Source organism: Symphalangus syndactylus, chromosome 14 (assembly GCF_028878055.3).
Source record: "Symphalangus syndactylus isolate Jambi chromosome 14, NHGRI_mSymSyn1-v2.1_pri, whole genome shotgun sequence".
Taxonomy (NCBI): domain Eukaryota; kingdom Metazoa; phylum Chordata; class Mammalia; order Primates; family Hylobatidae; genus Symphalangus; species Symphalangus syndactylus.
The window spans coordinates 116,458,875-116,479,430 of record NC_072436.2 but is presented as its reverse complement, the minus strand read 5'-3'; the positions used below and the strand labels follow the sequence as shown (position 1 = coordinate 116,479,430).

The 20,556-nt window shown below is 52.2% G+C and overlaps 1 protein-coding gene across 2 annotated transcripts in view; it reads left to right on the top strand.

Annotated features, from left to right (window-relative positions):
* The first annotated feature begins 1,934 nt into the window (after positions 1-1,934).
* CCNF (cyclin F) overlaps positions 1,935-20,556 on the top strand; it is a 31,666-nt gene continuing 13,044 nt past the window's right edge. The window contains exons 1-10 of one of the 2 annotated variants that reach the window (XM_055242786.2): positions 1,935-2,059; positions 3,637-3,791; positions 5,480-5,586; positions 8,262-8,329; positions 9,558-9,751; positions 10,481-10,534; positions 12,566-12,670; positions 12,964-13,041; positions 16,022-16,173; positions 20,328-20,492. In XM_055242786.2, the coding sequence (XP_055098761.1) occupies positions 2,044-2,059; positions 3,637-3,791; positions 5,480-5,586; positions 8,262-8,329; positions 9,558-9,751; positions 10,481-10,534; positions 12,566-12,670; positions 12,964-13,041; positions 16,022-16,173; positions 20,328-20,492 (1,094 nt within the window). In that variant the 5' untranslated portion in view covers positions 1,935-2,043. The remainder of the gene's footprint in view (positions 2,060-3,636; positions 3,792-5,479; positions 5,587-8,261; positions 8,330-9,557; positions 9,752-10,480; positions 10,535-12,565; positions 12,671-12,963; positions 13,042-16,021; positions 16,174-20,327; positions 20,493-20,556) is intronic. The other variant, XM_063618339.1, reaches the window with a different exon arrangement.

Below are 20,556 nucleotides of genomic sequence, written 5' to 3'. Positions count from 1 at the left end.
GGGCTCACATCCAGCTCTCATTCCTCCCATGCCCCTCTCTGCCTCCACTGAAAGCCCATCTTCTTCTCTGAATGTGGGATTTCTCAGGCTCCCAAGCTACTTCATTTTCCATTCTCTCCCGTGCCCCTCACTACCCATAACATTTTCAACTGACACCTCATTCCACCAGGAATTTCCCTGAGCTCCTAACAGTTTAGACTTTTCCAACAAGGTCTCACCTTCCTGAAGCCCAGTGGGAAACGGGCCCACACCCTGGAGGCGCCACTTATCACCCCAGGGCAGCCCTAGAGGCTCCCACTGCCAGTGCAGGGTGTGGGGCAAGAGCAGGCATGGCTGCAGTCAAGACAACTCCTGCTCCCTGAAAAAGAAATTTGCCTCTCCATATTGAAAGGAGAGTGATCAGGACACAAAGCACAAGATAGAGCTAAACGACAACCTAGGGACCAAGGATGCTGTTCTAGATTCTAGAGGCAGCTGGTGTGGCTAATGTGCTCATGGCTGGCTCTAGTTGATTAATCCCTTCAAGATGCTATGGAAGCTAACCCTGAAAGTGCACCTCTGCCCTAGGGGGAGACAGGTAACAGTGACAAAGTAGGAAACAGTAACCCAGGAGGACAAAAGTGAGATAAGGGGATAAGAAATCTGGGGGCTGAGAACATGGGACATCTGGGGAACAGGCCCCAAACTCGCTCAGCCTGTCCTCTCTTCACCCTCCTTCACCCGCTTCCTGATTCCGGGACAGGGAATAGTCCCAACTTCCAGGCCCTCTCTGGGGCCACGGACTCTTCTGTACCCTGTGCTGTGATCACGTGTTTACTCTGTCTCTTGCTCCAGGCCGGCTGAAGCCTGCACGCCAGGGCTCCTGTCTGTGTGCCCAGGGCAGGCCCAGTACTTGAAGGGGTTCTATGGGGACCCGGAAGGATGGAAGGGTGCAGACTGAGGGAAGCGTGAGGGAGAGGTGGGCAGCCTTGGTCCAGGCCCCTGCCTTCCCCAGGAAAAGCCCCTCTGTCCTCCACCAGACACTCAGGAGGCTGTGTGTCTTCCCCTTGATAGCCTGCGCCGTAAAAGGGGTGCGGTGTGGCTAATTCCTGAAGGACAGCTCGGATGGGCTCTGCCCAAGACAAGAGCAAGCAGATGTCACACTTCCCGCGGCGAGCAGCTCCCAGGTAGCAGCCAAGAAGGCCAGACAGGGGGCAGCATCTGGCCAAAGTGATGGGGAGGGCTTGCCCCAGGGCTGGAGCACTGAGGCGTCCAGTGTGCGCCACGTTTCGCGGGAAGAAGGGGTCAGCGTTCTGCGGGGGAGACTTCCAGCGCCGGCTCCGACCTCCTCTTTCTCTACCACGATCCGGGCCAGCATCCCCGCCCAGCAGCGGCTCAGCCATAAACCCAAGGGTCTCCACCTGAAGCAGGCGGCGGAAAGGAAGGCTGTGCAGGCTGGGGGTGAGGGTCGCGGGCCCAGGAGCGACCCCGGGAGCCGGGCAGGGCACGGCCTCGTCCTAGAAGCGCCACGTCGGGGCTGTCCCAGGCTGGATCACGGCCGCGACTGCGAGGGACGCCAAGGAGTCCTCTTTCCCCTGGCCGCAGGCGTGCGCCTTCGCAGCCCATCAGGCACCGCAGATGCCGGTCGCCGGGGTCAGCGGCGAAGCCCGGACCCACGCGGCCGGGAGGGGACGCCTAGAAACCCCTGCTCGCGGGCGGGGAAGCGCTCCTCCGGGACCCCAGCCCCTTTGGGGAGGCGGGGCGGCCACGCGGGTTCCACCAATCAGCGGCCAATGTTCGAATTCGCGTCCTGGCGCGGCCAATGGCGGGCGCCCGGAGCAGGCGGGGTGGGCGTGGAGGGCGGTAAATGAGGCGAGCCTGGGGCGGGACGTGGGCGGGGCCGGCGGCGGCCCCCCCGGGCAGGCCAATGGGAGGGCCGGGCGCGTTTGAAAACCGGGGTGGGCGGCGGGGCGGGGTCTGCGCCTGCGCGAGGGCTCCGCGCGCTCTAGCCGGAGCGCGGGCGCGCTCTCAGGCGGGTCCGGCGGCACCTAAGCGAGCGCGGCGATGGGGAGCGGCGGCGGTGAGTGCGGGGCAATGTCCGCGGGTTTCTGCCCCACACCCCTTCTGTCTGCCCTGCGGGGCGGACGGCGGGTCCCGCGGGAGGGGAGGCCCTGGCGGCCTGAAGAGGGCCGGCTCGAGCTCTTTAATGCGGGGCGGATGTTGCGTCCCGCGCAGGGAGCCCTGGCGGCCGGGCGCGCGGTTTAAATGCCCGGCGGGCGCCCGAGCCCCTCGGCCCCTTCCCCTGCGGCGACGTTTTCCGGCGCTTTCCTGGGGCGGCGATCGGGTCCCGGGGAGCCAAACACCTCCGCCTCCTGGTCGGGGATAGGGCTGCGGAGCGCGTGGGGGCGAAGCGATCCCACAGCCCGGCCTGGCCCTGACCGAGCCTCCGTCCAGCGGAGCCGTGGAACTAGCTCTGGGAAGCAGCGTTCGGCCCCGCGCGCGTTGAGGCACAGGAAACACGAGCTGTGGTTTCAGCTATTAGCAAGTATCTGTCCTGGAGCCGGAGAATGAGGAATATTTTATGGAGAGGTCTATAGAATCTTTGAGAATTCGTCGCCCTGGAATACGTTTGGCTTTTGCAGCTGATTTAATTGCTGACAGGAAGACGGGTCCAGAGAGGGGAGCCGGGAGCAATCGCTAGGAAGTCCTAGAAAGTCGGGGAGGGATTTGACCCCACAGAGGGGAGTGGCGCTTCATTTCAGGACTGGAAGGAAGAATGGATAGAAAGGTAGATTTGTAGATGGGGAGGCAGGATCCTGAGGTTCCTGTCTGAGGGCTTCTGTTTCCCTATGAAATAAGGGCTAAGGTTATCTGCTTAGAGTGAGGAAGGGGTTGCTGGAGTAGGAGTTGGAAAATCCAGCTGTGGGAAGAGGAGAGAGCACATCTGAGAAGCATGTCTGGGCTGCCTGCCTGGTGGGTGGAATGCCCGTCTCACCTTTAATGATTGCATCTGTACACAAACCTACAGGTCTAGGTTTGTGTTGGGACCTGAGCAACAACCTTACTGCGTAGCTGTCAACCCCGCATTCTACAGTGGAGGGCACACTGAGACTCTGCAGAGCTGAGACTTGGACGCACACTGCCCCGGCCTCCAAGTCTGGCTTCTCTCCAGGGCCGACCCTTCTAATTTGGACTTGAAAACCAGACTCTTCAAACCCACAGATCCTTGTTGAACATTATGCACCTTGGTCACGTGTGCAAAAAACAAAGCTATCCAGCAAAGGCCCCAGGAGTTTTCCTGAGAGTGAAATGGAAGGAAAACCGTCCTCAGCCTCGGCAGCTTTGTCCCCTTCCTGCCTGTCATGTGGGCTCTGGATCAGAAAGTTTCCCAATAGCCAAGTTACATGATATGCGCTATTTGCCATAAATATTTGTGGACTATTTGAAAATGAATGATCTCTTCTGTAATTTGTGCAGTACCACTCCTTTACATAATCTTTGTTCGGGACAAGAAGCATAGTTCCATCTTTTGTGGCACAGGGAATAGTAACCATTAGATCATCTTCAGATGTCACTCTTATCCTTTTTTTTCCCTTCAAGGGTGTGTATATGGAATAATTTTTCATCTTATCAAGGCTTCTGTCTTTTTTCCTTCAGTGGTCCACTGTAGGTGTGCCAAGTGTTTCTGTTATCGTACAAAGCGAAGAATAAGGAGGAGGCCCCGAAACCTGACCATCTTGAGTCTCCCCGAAGATGTGCTCTTTCACATCCTGAAATGGCTTTCTGTAGAGGACGTGCTGGCTGTCCGAGCTGTAAGTCCCTGGATGAAAACACTATGAGCCCTAGCATTGTGGATTACACCATCAAGGCCTTGTGTTCTTAACTGTCAGTACAAAACTTTGGCTAAAAAAGAGGTCGGGGCAGATGCCAGGCACGGTGGCTCACGCCTTAATCCTAGCGCTTTGGGAGGCCGAGGGGGGGGGGGTGGATCACCTGAGGTCAGGAGTTCGAGACCAGCCTGGCCAGCTTGGCAAAACCCTGTCTCTACTAAAAATACAAAAATTAGCCGGGCATGGTGTCTCGCTCCTGTGATCCCAGCTACTAGGGAGGCTGAGGCAGGAAAATTGCTTGAACCTGGGAGGTGGAGGTTGCAGTGAGCTGAGATCACAACACTGCACTCCAGCCTGGGTGACACAGCAAGACTCCATCTCAAAAAAAAAAAAAAAAAAAAAAAAAAGAGGGCAAAAAGGAAACAAGGATGATATCATTATCAGATGCTTTCTTTAAGACATTCTGATTACAGAAATTCCTATTGCTGACTCCAGCACACTAAAGTTGCCTCTGTTCATTGCAGTGTCAACAAAGAAAGTACCCTTTTTTTTTTTTTTTGAGACAGTCTCGCTCTGCCGCCCAGGCTGGAGTGCAGTGGCGCAATCTCTGCTCACTGCAAGTTCCGCCTCCCAGGTTCACGCCATTCTCCTGCCTCAGCCTTCCAAGTAGCTGGGACTACAGGCACCCGCCACCACGCCCGGCTAATTTTTTGTATTTTTAGTAGAGTTGCGGTTTCACTGTGTTAGCCAGGATGGTCTCAATCTCCTGACCTCGTGATCCGCCCGCCTCAGCCTCCCAAAGTGCTGGGATTACAGGCATGAGCCACTGCACCCAGCTGAAAGTACCCTTTTATGGCAGTGAAATTTGCATCCCTTAAAAAATAGGATAGTGTTTAAAAGAATAAGAATATATTCTTGAGGACAAATCCCATGTAACATTTAACACTGAAATGGACTCTAGGAGTTATTTTCTAGATATTGGAACCATAGGCTTACTTTGAGTGACTTAACCTAGAGTATACAGTGGATTCATGGGGAAATGCCAGCAAGACCCCGTTTTCTGACTCCCAAAGCCACCTCCATTGCAGGTGTGACACACTTTATGGACCCCCAGGGGGTGCTGAATTTCCAATGGCAGTGGAAACTTTGGTGCATAAAGTGCTCACCTATGCTCCCGGTCCTGACCTGGACACTTCCTGCGCTGGTCCAGGGCATAGGCTCCGGGTTCTACCTGAGACCTCCATCGTGGGTGTTGTTCTTTGCCCTGAGTCCCTGTGACCTGTTTCCACACTCCCACTAGAAGGCCTCCAGTGGGGAAGCACAAAACACATTTCCGTCCTGCCTGCCCCTGTTTAGAGTGTTTCCCCTGTCTTTGGGGGTGATACCTTTGCAGGGATGTCAAACCCTCTTTCTCAGCCTAGGTGTTTCTTCCCTCCTTCCCAGATCGTTGTCCTCTGCCCTGCTTTAGAACCTCAAAGAAACTCGTTTCTGGGCTCTTTTATCTGTTCAAAGCGACAGTTACTTTCACACAGAGATTGGGGACCTCAACTACTTGGGATGGGGAGGGAGACAGGAGACCCTACATCTGCCTCTCGTCCTCAAGAGCCTCTAGGCGTGGGGCTTTTGGGTGCTCCCTCCATCACCCAGCCCCTGCCTCCGTTGTTCTGCAGGTACACTCCCAGCTGAAGGACCTGGTGGACAACCACGCCAGTGTGTGGGCGTGTGCCAGCTTCCAGGAACTGTGGCCGTCTCCAGGGAACCTGAAGCTCTTTGAAAGGTATCTCTGCACCCTGAGGATGGCTCAGTCTTCTGCCTTGGCCTCCCTATGTGCCAGTCTGTGTCTCACGGCCTGATTCAGCAACGATTTTCCTGTTGCTGTGTCCCATGACGTTGCCTCATCCCCTAGGGAGTGACTGAGGGTGGCAGACCTCATGCATCAGGCCGCAGAAGCCACACGCCTTCCAGCAGGCCGTGCAGTCAGTCATCCCTCACGCCACTGACACGGGCCCGCAGTGCCTCCAGAGGGCTGTGATCCATTCCCATATGACCGAGACAAGAGTCACCTTCCTGTGGAAACTTCACTCAGCCTTCCTTCCCTTTGGTCAAAACCATCTGATTTCTATCCTATAGCGTTTCACTCACTGGCTGATCCCACCCCAACCTGCACCCCGCACCCTGGCCCCCGTCCACGTGTGCTCATGGTCCCAGGTACCAGCCGCCCTCAGAACAAGCCAGGGAACCACAGCTCAGGTGGAGATTTTTCTTTTTTGTTGTTGTTTTTGTTTTTTTCTTGAGACAGAGTCTCGCTCTGTCACCAGGCTGAAGCGACCACCGACTCCCTGGTTCAAGCGATTCTCCTGCCTCAGCCTCCCAAGTAGCTAGCATTACAGGCATGCGCCACCACGCCCAGCTAATTTTTGTATTTTTAGTAGAGACGGGGTTTTGCCATGTTGGCTAGGATGGTCTCGATCTCCTGATCTCGTGATCTCAGGTGGGGATTTTTCTGACAGGGATTCGCTGTGACCCTCGTCCACTTGAGTTGCCAGAAATCCAGATTGACAGCCAACCAGGGCAGGCAGCCATGTTGCCAGGGCCGTGCTTGGGCTGCTTCCAGGGGGAATGTATATATTTCTTATTGAGACATGATCCACACATCACATAGTTCACCCATTTAAAGTGTATAACTCAGCCGGGTGTGGCGTCACACCTGTATTCCCAGCACTTTGGGAGGCCAAGGCGGGTGGATCACTTGAGATCGGGAGTTCGAGACCAGCCCGGCCAACATGGCAAAACCTTGTCTCTATTAAAAATACAAAAATTAGCTAGGTGCAGTGATGGGTGCTTGTAGTCCCAGCTACTCTGGAGCCTGAAGCATGAGAATTGCCTAAACCCAGCAGGTGGAGGTTGCAGTGAGCCAAGATTGCGCCATTGCACTCCAGCCTGGGTGATGGGGTGAGACTGTCTCAAAAAAATAATAAAAAAAAAAAATGTGGCCAAGCACGGTGGCTCAAGCCTGTAATCCCAGCACTTTGGGAGACCAAGGCGGGCGGATCATGAGGTCAAGAGTTTGAGACCAGCCTGAGCAACATGGTGAAACCCCGTCTCTATTAAAAATACAAAAGTTAGCTGGGCATGGTGGCGCCTGCCTGTAATGCCAGCTATTCAGGAGGCTGAGGCAGGAGAATCGCTTGAACCCAGGAGGTAGAGGTTGTAGTGAGCCGAGATGGCGCCACTGCACTCCAGCCTGAGCAACAGAGCAAGACTCCGTCTCAAAATAAGTAAATAAGTAAATAAATAAGTAAAATATATAACTCATTGGTTTTTAGTATACTGATAGTTGTACAGACATCACCAGTACTTAACTTTAGAACATTCTCCTTACGCCAAGAAGAAAGCTTCTCCCAATCAGCAGTCACTTCCCATTTTCCCCACAATCCTAGAAACTCTAGACAACCCCTAATCGATTTTCTATCTCTATGGATTTGCCTTTTGTGAGGATTTCACATGGAATCATGCAACACGTGGTCTTTCGTGGCTGGCTTCTTTCACGGACGCTGGTGTTTTCAAGGTTCATCTGTGTCATAGCATGTAATGGATAATTCATATTTGACTACACGATATTAAGAAATGTTTTGCCGAGCGCAGTGGCTCATGCCTGTAATCCCAGCACTTTGGGAGGCTGAGGCGGGAGGATCATGAGGTCAGGAGATCGAGACCATCCTGGCTAACATGGCGAAACCCCATCTCTACTAAAAATGGAAAAAATTAGCCAGGCGTGGTAATGGGCACCTGTGGTCCCAGCTACTTGGGAGGCTGAGGCAGGAGAGTGGCATGAACCTGGGAGGCGGAGCTGGCAGTGAGCCGAGATCACGCCACTGCACCAGCCTGGGCGACAGAGCAGACTGTCTAAAAAAAAAAAAAATGTTCTAGGGCCAGGCATGATGACTCAAACCTACAATCCCAGCACTTTGTGAGGCTGAGGCAGGAGAATCACTTGGGCCTGGAATTCAAGACTAGCCTGGGCAACATAGCAAGACCCTGTCTCTAGAAAAAAAAAATTTTTTTTTTGACTAGCGGAGCATGGTGACACATGCCTGTGGTCCTAGCTACTTGGGAGGCCTGGGTGGGAGAATGGCTTAAGCCCAGGAGGTTGAGGCTGCTGTGTGCTGTGATGGCACCACTGCACTGCAGCCTGGGCAACAAAGCAAGACCCTGTCTCAGATATATATATATATATATATATATATATATATATATATATATATGCACATATATATATATATGTATGTATATGCACACATATATATATGTATGTATATGCACACACACATATATGTATGTATATATATATTAGATTCGGGGAACAAGTATTCTGACTTCTTCAAGTGCTGTGGTGCTTCATAACATTTGTGGCATAAAATACTGTGATGCTTTATGTTCTTAATGTTTCAGAGCTGCTGAAAAGGGGAATTTCGAAGCTGCTGTGAAGCTGGGCATAGCCTACCTCTACAATGAAGGCCGTAAGTCCTCACCCCACCTGCATGTTGGCGCTTTAGATAAGTGTGAGCCTTTGGCCCTATGAATAGGTGGTCCCCGTGTTAGCAGTTCAGTCGCTGTCCTTGCGCTATCCGATGGCCTGCCTTCCCATTTCCTCTCAGGAGCTCGTGCCCAGAGGTACCCTGCTGAGGGACCTGCTAATGATACTCTGACTTGGTAGGTTACGAGAGTCACCTCTTGTTTTAGCAAACCCTTTAATTTCAGTTGGCAAAGAGTGACTGAGCCAGAGCCTCAGCACGGGGGCTGTTCGGGCTCCCTGCCCTCTGTGCCGTGAGCACGCAGACCCGCCTGTGGATGCTGGCCCTCTCCTTGGCCATTCTGTTAGAACTCTTGAGACAGAGGTCAGCGTGCCCTGTAACACAGAGCCAAGCTTCTAAACGGGAAGCAGGTACAGGCAGGTTAGAGCTGGCCTGGTGCCTGGATCCCTTCATCTCCAGAGGCCAGGTGCTCCTTGAAAGAAACTTGCGCAGCCTTTTCTTCTACCAGTTACTGCTTATCTACCCAGCACCCTAAGGAACGAGCCCACGATCTGTCCCAGCTCCCAAAAACAAATAAAGACTGGGATGTAGCCTCCCACATTTCTACTTCTAAACGATCTGGTGTCTTGCCGGGAGAGAGTCCCTACCCTTGGCCGGCTGGCAGAATTGTGACTGACAGGGACCATGAGCAACACCCTCCTCCACAATCAGGGGAGCTGAGGTCCTACCCCTACCCTCCCATCAGAGAGCAGTTCGCAGACATAAAGCATGCAATTCTGTGGTTTTTTAGTATATTCACAGGGTTGTGCAACCATTGCTACTGTCTAATTTTAGAATACTCTCCTCATCCCAAAAAGAACCCCCACCCCTGCCCTGGACCCATTACCAGGGGGTCAGGCGGTGGTTCCCAGCTGGAGGGAGGGTGGGACATGAAGCATCGCAGGGTCTCCTTTCCCTGACCTTCAGAATCCAGGCTTCTGGGAGGACCACAGCAGGGGCATTGATCACAATGACCCACCTGTTCTAGACATCAACGAAGTAGGGGGAGAAAAGACAGGTGGCCCCATCCTGCCGGGCTCTTCCCTCCTGAAACACCAGCTGGTTTGCACTATGGTGGGCTTCAGGCATTACACTTTCCACCAAGACTTTGGAGAGCTTTCCACATTCCGTCCCTAAGAGACATCCCTGGGCTCTGTCCTGTCTGTCCCCGCAGTGTCTGTGTCTGATGAGGCCCGCGCAGAAGTGAATGGCCTGAAGGCCTCTCGCTTCTTCAGTCTCGCTGAGCGGCTGAACGTGGGTGCTGCGCCTTTCATCTGGCTCTTCATCCGCCCTCCGTGGTCGGTGAGCGGAAGCTGCTGCAAAGCCGTGGTTCACGAGAGCCTCAGGGCAGAGTGTCAGCTGCAGAGGGTGAGTCTGGGCGAGGGGCAGCACCTGCGAGGCCACCTGCAGGGTCCCAGGACACAGGAAGACCCCAAGGGTAGAAAGTCAGGAGCCTAAGGGAAGTGAAGATGCAGAAAACTGAGAGTGCAGATATGGGGAACACATCTGGAAATTAGCTGGCACAGAGGAGGAAGCCTGAGAGCCAGGGTGGGCTGTGGAGTTCTGGGTACACATGCTGACAGCTGGAAACATGGGGCTGAGGCTGCATGAGGCCGTTGGAGCTCAAGACACAAATCCAGCCAGGTGTGGTGGCTCACGCCCGTCATCTTAGCACTTTGGGAGGCCGAGGCCGGAGTATTGCTTGTGGCCAGGAGTTCGAGACCTGTCTGGGCAACATGATGAAACCTCGACTCCACAAAAAATACAAAAAGTTAGCCAGGGGTGGTGGTGCATAACTATAGTCCCAGCTACTCAGGAGGCTGAGGTGGGAGGATCGCTTGAGCCTGGGAGGTTGAGTTTGCAATGAGCTGTGACTACGCCAGCGCACTCCAGCCTGGGTGACAGAGCAAGACCCTGTTTCCATTTAAAAAAAAAAAAAAAAAAAAAAAAAGTGAAATCTGGGAGTGGCCCTCTTGCAGGGGAGGGAGGGCCAGACAGTAGGGCCATGGGCATGGGACACAAAGACAGACAAGGGAGTGGTGGCCCCTGGGCAGTTCTCTCTGCTGGAAATCACACTTCTTTCTCCTTTTTTTAAAGACTCACAAAGCATCCATATTGCACTGCTTGGGCAGAGTGCTGAGTCTGTTCGAGGTGAGTCAAATTGTTCTCTGCACTGGGCCTTTGTGTTTGATACATCCCTAGCCAAGATGCCGGAAGTGAAAAGCAGCAGAAGAGGGCGTCCAAGGCCCCCAAAAAAAAGGCAAGCCTTGCCCAGAAAGGCCTAGCTGGAGAAGCCAGGGGGCACACGTGGTCCTGGCCACGGGCTCCGATCCTGGCTCCATGACCCGCCTGGCGGGGGAGTGGGGGGCGGTGAGAACTGCAGAGCAGATCTCAAGGAGGCATCGAACCTCCATGCTCGCTTGTCTGCTGCCCCTGTTCCTGGTGGGCCTCTCCTGCTCATGTGGACCTCTCTGCTCTTGATGTCCTAATGGGCTTTGTGATCCGTAAACCCCCTTTGCAGCAAATTGAGGGAACGTGGTGGCTTCTAGTGACAGGGCTGGCAAATGCACCAGCGAGGGACACTGAGGAGAAGCCCTGAGAGCCACCACTAAGGGCCACCACCACTATCCTGGCAGTTGAGGGCAGTTCCTTTGGTGGTGCAGAGCTGATCCAGGGATCCCGCAGGCCCAGCCCAAACGTAAACCCTTCCAGGAAGAGAGCAGGGCGTTTGTGACCGGAGCTCCTGAGTTCATGCTCCTCACTGGCTTTGGAGTGGTGTCTCTGTAGAGAAGTCATTTCTGCTATGAATTAGATAACTCACTTTATTAATGCTCAGAGCAATGTGTGTTACCACTTAAGAGTATAGGGGCCGGGCACGATTACATGCCTGTAATCCCAGCACTTTAGGAGGCCAAAGTGAGTGGATCACCTGAGGTCAGGAGTTCGAGACCAGCCTGGCCAAAATGGTGAAACCATGTCTCTACTAAAAAACACAAAAATTGGCCGGGCATGGTGGCTCACGCCTGTAATCCGAGCACTTTGGGAGGCCGAGGTGGGCGGATCACGAGGTCAGGAGATTGAGACCATCCTGGCTAACACAGTGAAATCCTGTCTCTACTAAAAATACAAAAAGTTAGCCGGGAGAGGTGGTGGGCGCCTGTAGTCCCAGCTACTCAGGAGGCTGAGGCAGGAGAATGGCGTGAACCCCTGGGGGCGGAGCCTGCAGTGAGCCGAGATCACGCCACTGCACTCCAGCCTGGGCGACAGCAAGACTCCATCTCAAAAAAAAAAAAAAAAAAAAAAAACACACACAAAAATTAGCTGGGCGTGGTGGCGGGTGCCTATAATCCCAGCTACTCAGGAGGCTAAGGCAGGGAGAATTGCTTGAACCTGGGAGATGGAGGTTGCAGTGAGTTGAGATTGCATCACTGCACTCTAGCCTGGCAACAGAGTGAGACTCAGTCTCAGAGAAAAAAAAAAAAAGTATGGAAAAGGAGGAAGATGGTGAGTAGAGTGACTGAACATGAAGTAAAGAATAGGGGCTGGTCATGGTGGCTCATGCCTATAATCCCAGCACCTTGGAAGGCTGAGGCGGATGGATCACTTGAGGTCAGGAGTTTGAGACCAACCTGGCCAATGTGTTGAAACCACATCTTTACTAAAAAACACAAAAATTAGCCAGGTGTGGTGGTAGACACCTATAATCCTAGCTACTCAGGAGGCTGAGGCATGAGAGTTGCTTGAACCTGGGAAGCCGAGGTTTTAGTTAGCCAAGATCATGCCACTATACTTTGGCCTGGGTGACAGAGGGAGACTCTGCCTCAACAACAGCAACAAAAAACCAGCCAGGCACAGTGGCTCATGCCTGTAATCCCAACACTTTGGGAGACCAAGGTGGGTGGATCACCTGAGGCCAGGATTTTGAGACCAGCCTGGCCAACCTGGTGAAACCCTATCTCTACTAAAAACACAAAAACTAGCTGGGCACGATGGTGAGCGCCTGTAATCCCAGCTACTCAGGAGGCTGAGGCAGGAGAACTCGTTGAACCCAGGAGGTGGAGGTTGCAGTGAGCCGAGATTGCGCCATGGCACTCCAACCTGGGCGATGAGCGAAACTGTCTCAAAAAATAAAAATGAAAAGGAGAATAGGAGAAGAATGAACTCTGCTGGGATTTATTCTAGGATGAAGAGAAGCAGCAGCAGGCCCGTGACCTGTTTGAGGAGGCTGCTCATCAGGGATGTCTGACCAGCTCCTACCTCCTCTGGGAAAGCGACAGGAGGACAGATGTGAGTGAAGCCTGCTCTGGGTAGGGGGCAGTTACGCTGGACAAAGGCGTAGTTGATGCTGGTCCTTGGATGCGGTTCTGTCCGCAAAAGGGAGGCGGCTCTTGCTGCTCCCGGTCTCTCAGCCTCCAGGAGCCACTAGTCAGTCAGCTGTTCTTGGCACCCCCAAAAATGACTCCCACCATTTGAGAGAAGAGGTGGGAAGTTAGCGTAGTGTCAGCCCTTCTGGGTCTTGGTTCTGAGTTCCTCCCAAGACGCAGTTGTATAAAGGCTCGGTGATCTTCTCCCACTGACAGGTGTCAGATCCTGGGCGATGCCTTCACAGCTTCCGAAAACTCAGGGACTACGCTGCCAAAGGCTGCTGGGAAGCGCAGGTGAGGTGCGGGGCTGGGATGACGTGGGAGCTGGCCTTTCTCCCTCCAGCCTTGGGGCAGGACTATCTGGGCTCCCACATGGGAGGTCGGGATTGAGGGATGCCGTAAGATGGGTTCAGCACTGGAACTGAGTCTTAAAGGACAGGTACACAGTGAGAAGAGCTGGGAAATGCGTTATTCATCTCTGCCCATGCACCCTTGCCTCTCAGCCAGCCAACCTCTTAATTTTCAAATCCTTGTGAGCTATAGCTGCTGTCAAAATTTGTGCCATTCTTGAAAGTTGTCCCATAGGTAGAACTGATCTTGACGACAAAACTTGAGGCTGCTTGAGAGCACAGGGGCATGTAGAGTCCCTTCCTGCTTCCTCTTCCTGTTAGTGCCTTGCTCATCATGTCACCTGGTCACCAAGTCATCCAGGGCTAGAGGCAGGAAATCAAGCATTGGTAGACTCTCCCCTCACAGCTGTAAAGAAGTTGTTAGAGCCAGGCGCAGTGGCTCACACCTGAAATCCCAGCACCCTGGGAGGCCAAGGTGGGCGGATGACCTGAGGTCAGGAGTTCGAGACCAGCCTGGCCAACATGGTGAAACTGTCTCTACTAAAAATAAAAAATTAGCTGGGCATGGTGGCGGGCGCCTGATACTCAGGAGGTTGAGGCAGGAGAATCACTTGAACCCGGGAGGCAGAGGTTGCAGTACCACTACACTCCAGCATGGGCGACAGAGCAAGACTCTCTCTGAAGAAAAAAAAAAAAGGTTGTCAGGACAAATCAAAGAAAGCTCCTATTTGCCAAATGGATAGAAACTTGTTCTTGTCACCCCACCAAGTGGGTGGCAGAGTGATCTGTGCTCAAATGCTAGGGACAAAATTACAAATTGATAACGGCCCAGCCCCAGGTGTCATAGCACATTGTGGTGTTCACGTCCAAAAAGCCAGTCAACAGATTTACAAGAAGGCCAGGTGTGGTGGCTCATGCCGATAATCCCAGCACTTTAGGAGGTTGAGTTGGGAGAATCGCTTGAGCCCAGGAGTTCAAGACCAGCCGTGGCAACATAGTGAGACCTCATCTCGACAAAAAATTTAAAAATTAGCTGGATGGGTTGGGTGCAAGTGGCTCATGCCTGTAATCTCAGCACTTTGAGAGGCTGAGGCAGGCGGATCACGAAGTCAAGAGATCGAGACCACCCTGGCCAACGTGGTGAAACCCCGTCTTTACTAAAAATACAAAAAAAATTAGCTGGGCGTGGTGGCGCGTGCTTATAGTCCCAGCTACTTGGGAGGCTGAGACAGGAGAATTGCTTGAACCCAGAAGGAGGAAGTTGCAGTGAGCCAAGATCGTGCCACTGCACTCCAGCCTGGCAACAGCGCAATACTCCATCTCAAAAAAAAAAAAAAAATTAGCGGGATGTGGTGGTGTGTGCCTTGTAGTTCAGCTACTCAGGAGGCTGAGGCAGGAGGATCACTTGAGCCTGGGAGGTCAAAGCTGCAGGAGCCATGATCGCAACACTACTTCAGCCTAGGCTACAGAGGGAGACCCTATCTCAACAAAAAAATTGTTTACAAGAAATGCAACAACGTAGTTCTATTGGCAACTCAGGGTAATCAATAAGAATAGGAAGAGTCCTATGGAAGTTCAAGGGGCCTCAGTCGATTCTCAAAAAAGAGGAAATAGGTCAAGCCTGTAATCCTAGCACTTTGGGAGGCCGAGGTGGGCGGATCACAAGGTCAGGAGTTCGAGACCATCCTGGCCAACATAGTGAAACCCTGTCTCTACTAAAAATACAAAAAAATTAGCCGGGCGTGGTGGCGGGCGCCTGTAGTCCCAGCTACTCGGGAGGCTGAGGCAGGAGAATGGCATGAACCCGGGCAGCGGAGCTTGCAGTGAGCCGAGATCGTGCCACTGCACTCCAGCCTGGGGGACAGAGCCAGACTCTGACTTAAAAAAGAAAAAAAAAAAAAAAAAAAAAAGAAAGAGGAAATAGGGCCAGGCGCAGTGGCTCACATTTATAATCCCAACACTTTGGGAGGCTGAGGCGGGAGGATCGCTTGAAGCCAGGAGTTCTCTCTCTGTTGCCCAGGCTGGAGCACAGTGGTGTGATCTCAGCTCACTGCAACCTCTGACACCTGGGTTCACACCTTCTGAGTAGCTGGGACTGTAGGCGCCTGCCACCACGCCCAGCTAGTTTTTGTATTTTTAGTAGAGGCGGGGTTTCACCATGTTGGCCAGACTGGTCTACAACTCCTGACCTCAAGTAATCTGCCCTCCTCGGCCTCCCAAAGTGTTGGGATTACAGGAGTGAGCCACCGCACCTGGCCAAAAAAAAAAAATTAATAATAAATAAAAATAGGAAATAAACTCAAGTGGTTAGAAATTGGAATGTTCATCCTTACTACTAGTCATAAAAGTGCACTTTTAAATGAGATATTTTGGGCTCATCATATTAGCAAATTATATATATAATTTATATATTATATATAATTATATATATTAATTATAATTATATTATATATAATATATATAAAATTATATGTATATTTCTCTGTTTTTGAGTGGCTAGCTGGTAACTTCTGAAAATAGCAGTTTTTAATAATCACAGTGTTTGCTGATATGAAGCTGTGATAAAGCAGGTGCTCCTATTGCTGGGTGTAAACGTTGGCAGAAGCCTTTTGGAGAGCACTGGGGCATGTGGCCAGAGACTTAACACAGCTACCCCAGGAATTAGCCATGTAAGGAACTGAGACCTGAGCCATGGTGGAAAGGCCACTGACATTTCATTATATATCTTTTCTCATGTCATCTATTACTTATTCAAAAAAGAATAATAATTAAAACCTGAACCATCCTCGCTCCTGAAGCTTGCGAAGGTTTAAGTAGGGCAGTGTGTCCACGTGCATTTGCTGCCTGAATGGCCCTTTGCTTCAGAAATGGAAAACTGCAACACAGCTGCTGCCTTACTCTCGTGTTTGTCTTTTCTTCCTCAGCTGTCTTTAGCCAAAGCCTGTGCAAATGCAAACCAGCTTGGACTGGAGGTGAGAGCGTCCAGTGAGATCGTCTGCCAGCTATTTCAGGCTTCGCAGGCTGTCAGTAAACAGCAAGTCTTCTCCGTGCAGAAGGGACTCAATGACACAATGAGGTGAGGCATTCAGGCTGGGGCTTCTAATCAGAGTGGCGCAACAGCCAGCCTCCAGGGGAAGGGAGCCCTTTCCACTTAACCCCAGTTACCTGTGACAGGGCGGCATAGAGTTCCCTTATCACCCTTTTATTTATTTATTTATTTATTTTTTGAAATGGAGTCTTACTCTGTCGCCCAGGCTGGAGTGCAGTGGCACGATCTCAACTCACTGCAAGCTCTGCCTGCTGGGTTCAAGCGATTCTCCTGCCTCAGCCTCCCGAGTAGGTGGGACTACAGGCAGCCACCACCATGCCTGGCTAATTTTTTGTATTTTTAGTAGAGACAGGGTATCACTATGTTGCTCAGGCTAGTCTTGAACTCCTGGGCTCAAGCGACCCTCCTGCCCCAGCCGCCCATGGTGCAGTGATCTTTTTTAAGCCATAGAACACGTTGAACATCTTTTATTTATTTATTTATTTATTTTTTTTGAGATAGGCTGGCTGTCACCCAGGGTGGAGTGCAGTGGTGTGATCTCGGCTCGCTGTAACCTCCGCCTCCTGGGCTCATGCCTGTCTCCTGCTTCAGCCCCCAGTCCCCCAAGTAGGACTACAGGCACCACACCTGGCTAACTTTTGTGTATTTTGTAGAGATGGGGTTTTGCCATGTTGGCCAGGCTGGTCTCAAACTCCTGGCCTCAAGCAGTCTGCCCACCTTGGCCTCCCAAAGTGCTGAGATTACAGGTGTGAGCCACCGCTCCCAGCCTCCGCTGAACATCTTTAACATCTTTCGGAGATGGTGAGATTCATATTCCCAATTCCCAAAGCTGAGACACAGCCTCTTCTTTATGGCCAGTCTTTGTAAGCATCAGCATGTCATGTGAAACTCAGTGGCCCTTGGGAGCCCTGCCATCCGGGGCAGCTGCCATGCTGACTGCTAAATCACAGAGAGGGTGCGATTTTGGCTCACTGCAACCTGCACTTGCCAGGTTCAAATGATTCTCCTGCCTCAGCCTTTTGATTAGCTGGGATTACAGACGTGTCATAATGTCTGACTAATTTTTGTATTTTTAGTAGAGACAGGGTTTCACCATGTTGACCAGGCTGGTCTCGAACTCCTGACCTCAAGTGATCTGCGCATCTCAGCCTCCCAGAGTGCTGGGATCATAGGCGTGAGCCACCATGCCCGGCCAATCCTAGCACTTTGGGACACTGAGGAGGGAGGATCACTTAAGCCCAACAGTCTGAGACCAACCCCACCTCTATGAAAAAAAAAAGAATTATCATCCCTTCTCCAGAGAGGCCTGATGCCCCTTTCTGACAAACACACACACATTCACCATGCACACTGACACACAGGCCTAGGGATGTAGCACCCCTTTCCCCTATATTAAATGACACTGGCCAGGCGCTGTGCCTCATACCTGTAATCCTAGCACTTCAGAAGGCCAAGGTGGCAGGATCACTTGAGGCTAGGAGTTCAACGCCGCAGTGAACTATGATGGTGCCACTGCACTCCAGCCTGGGACACAGAGCAAGACCCTCTCCTCAAAAAAAAAAAAAAATGAAGATCTTTTTAAAAAATGGCACCAAGCTGTATGTAGTGCTGTTGAGTCCTGTGCTGCCTGTGTGGTGTTGCAGTCCCCCTCCCTCTTTCTGTTGGAAGAAATGTGCTGATAACACCTTCTGACCTTCTTGGTCTGCTCTCTTTTTTTGGTTTGTTGATACTCATTTTATGCGTATGGGCATTTTTTTTTTAATTTATTTACCAGAGAGATGCAGCATCTGATATAAAGCGAAGGAGCATTCCCCATTTTAAAGTATGCAATTCAGCGATCTGTTTTTATTTTTTATTTATTTTTTATTTTTATTTTTTGAGACGGAGTCTCGCTCTGTCGCCCAGGCTGGAGTGCAGTGGCGCGATCTCGGCTCACTGCAAACTCCGCCTCCCGGGTTCACGCCATTCTCCTGCCTCAGCCTCCCGGGTAGCTGGGACTACAGGCGCCTGCCACCATGCCTGGCTATTTTTTTGTATTTTTAGTAGAGACGGGGTTTCACCATGTTATCCGTGATGGTCTCGATCTCCTGACCTCGTGATCCTCCCGCCTCGGCCTTCCAAAGTGCTGGGATTACAGGCGTGAGCCACCACGCCTGGCCTATTTTTATTTTTTTAATTTATTTTATTTTATTTTTGAGACAGAGTCTCTCACTCTGTCGCCCAGGCTGGAGTCCAGTGGCATGATCTCGGCTCACTGCAACCTCTGCCCCCATGGGTTCAAGCGATTCTCTTGCCTCAGCCTCCCAAGTAGCTGGGATTACAGGTGCCTGCCACTGCGCCTGGCTGATTTTTGTATTTTTAGTAGAGATGGGGTTGCACCATCTTGGTCAGGCTGGTCTTGAACTCCTGACCGTGTGAGCCACTGTGCCCAGCCCTGTTTGTATTTTTATTTTTTTAATTTAATTTTTTTTTTTTTTTGAGACGGAGTCTCACCCTGTTGCCCAGACTGGAGTGTAGTGGTGTGATCTCAGCTCACTGCAGCCTTTGCCTCCTGAGTTCAAGCGATTCTCCCACCTCAGCGTCCCAGGTGGCTGGGACTACAGGTATGCACCACCATGCCTAGTTAATTTTTGTTTTTTTTGGTAGAGACAGGGTTTCACCATTTTGGCCAGGCTGGTCTTGAACTCCTGACCTCAGATGATCTGCCCTCCTTGGCCTCCCAAAGTGCTGGGATTATAGGCATGAGCCACCATGCCTGGCCCAGTGGTTGTTTTTAGAAGTCAGATCATTAAGCGTGTTAAATCCATCTGCTTTGAGTAGGCTTTGTAGTCTGTTCACAGTAGAGGCCAGTTTAAACCTTAAACACCTGGCTCTTGGATGGTCTCTGTTCTGGGAGGAAATAGAGGCTGATCTGCTCCTCCTCTGCCGTTCTTTTCACGCCTCAGCCCGTCTTCCTCTACTCCCCTCCACCTCTGAAGATGATTGTGTCTGGGCTGACACCTGGCACCTGCATTGCTTGCCCAGCAGAATCACACATCCTGCCATTCCTGTCGCTTTCCGTTCACTCTGACCCCTCTGCTTTAAGACACGTGTCTACAGCCGGGCGCAGTGGCTTACACCTGTCATCCCTGCACTTTGGATAGTCGAGGTGAGCAGATCACCTGAGGTCAGGAGTTCGAGACCAGCCTGGCCATCATGGTGAAACCCTGTCTCTACCAAAAATACAAAAATTAGGCCAGGCGCAGTGGCTCACGTCTGTAATCCCAGCACTTTGGGAGGCCAAGGCGGGTGGATCACGAGGTCAGGAGATTGATAACCATCCTGGCAAATACGTGAAACTCCACCTCTACTAAAAATACAGAAAATTAGCTGCACGTGGTGGCACGTGCCTGTAATCCCAGCTATCCAGGAGTCTGAGGCAGGAGAATCACTTGAACCCGGGAGGTGCAGGTTGCAGTGAGCTGAGATTGTGCCACTGCACTTCAGCCTGGGCGACAGAGCGAGACTCCATCTCAAAAAAAAAAAAAAAAAAAAAAATACAAAAATTAGCTAGGCATGGCAGTGTATGCCTCTAATCCCAGCTACTGGGGAGGCTGAGGCAGAAGAATCACTTGAACCCCGGAGGAGGAGTTTGTAGTGAGCTGAGATTACGCCACTGCACTCCAGTCTGGATGATAGAGCGAGACTGTTTCAAAAAGACAAGTGTCTCCACTCTATTCAGAAAGGCATTTATCATATTGGGGCATCCTGTGACATTCCCTTGCGACTGTCCACCTTCTCCCGCTACCTGCACGCCCCGAGGGTCAGGGTTCATCCACTGCGGGCAGATCAACGGCTGTGGGCTGACTTCTCACTTTGCGCCAGGTCGAGGTCTCAAAGCGCTTGTGTTTGGGAGCACCAGGAACATGTGGTGCTGGGGAAGGGAGGATGGGTGCAGAGATCTGCAAGTCCATCCGCCTCCCAGGAACACAGTGGAAGGATGTGGGGCGTGCTTTGGGGCTGGGACCCATGGAGCCTCCCAGGCTTCCTGTGACATGGCCTCTTCAGCCTGGGTTCCATGGTAAACCCATGATTCCAGAGCTAGCCAGGTTATTTGGTCGGGCCCAACAGGTGGGGTTGAAATTGCAGACAGACACATGGAGAACGCCCCCACCAGTTCCCACGTGCCGCTCTTTCCACAGGTACATTCTGATTGACTGGCTGGTAGAAGTTGCCACCATGAAGGACTTCACAAGCCTGTGCCTGCACCTGACCGTGGAGTGTGTGGACCGGTACCTGCGGAGGAGGCTGGTGCCGCGGTACAGGCTCCAGCTGCTGGGCATCGCCTGCATGGTCATCTGCACCCGGTGAGAAGCCCCCTTGGCCCAGCTGGCAGGGACATGCTGGCCCTTCCTGGGTTCAGGGTCACCT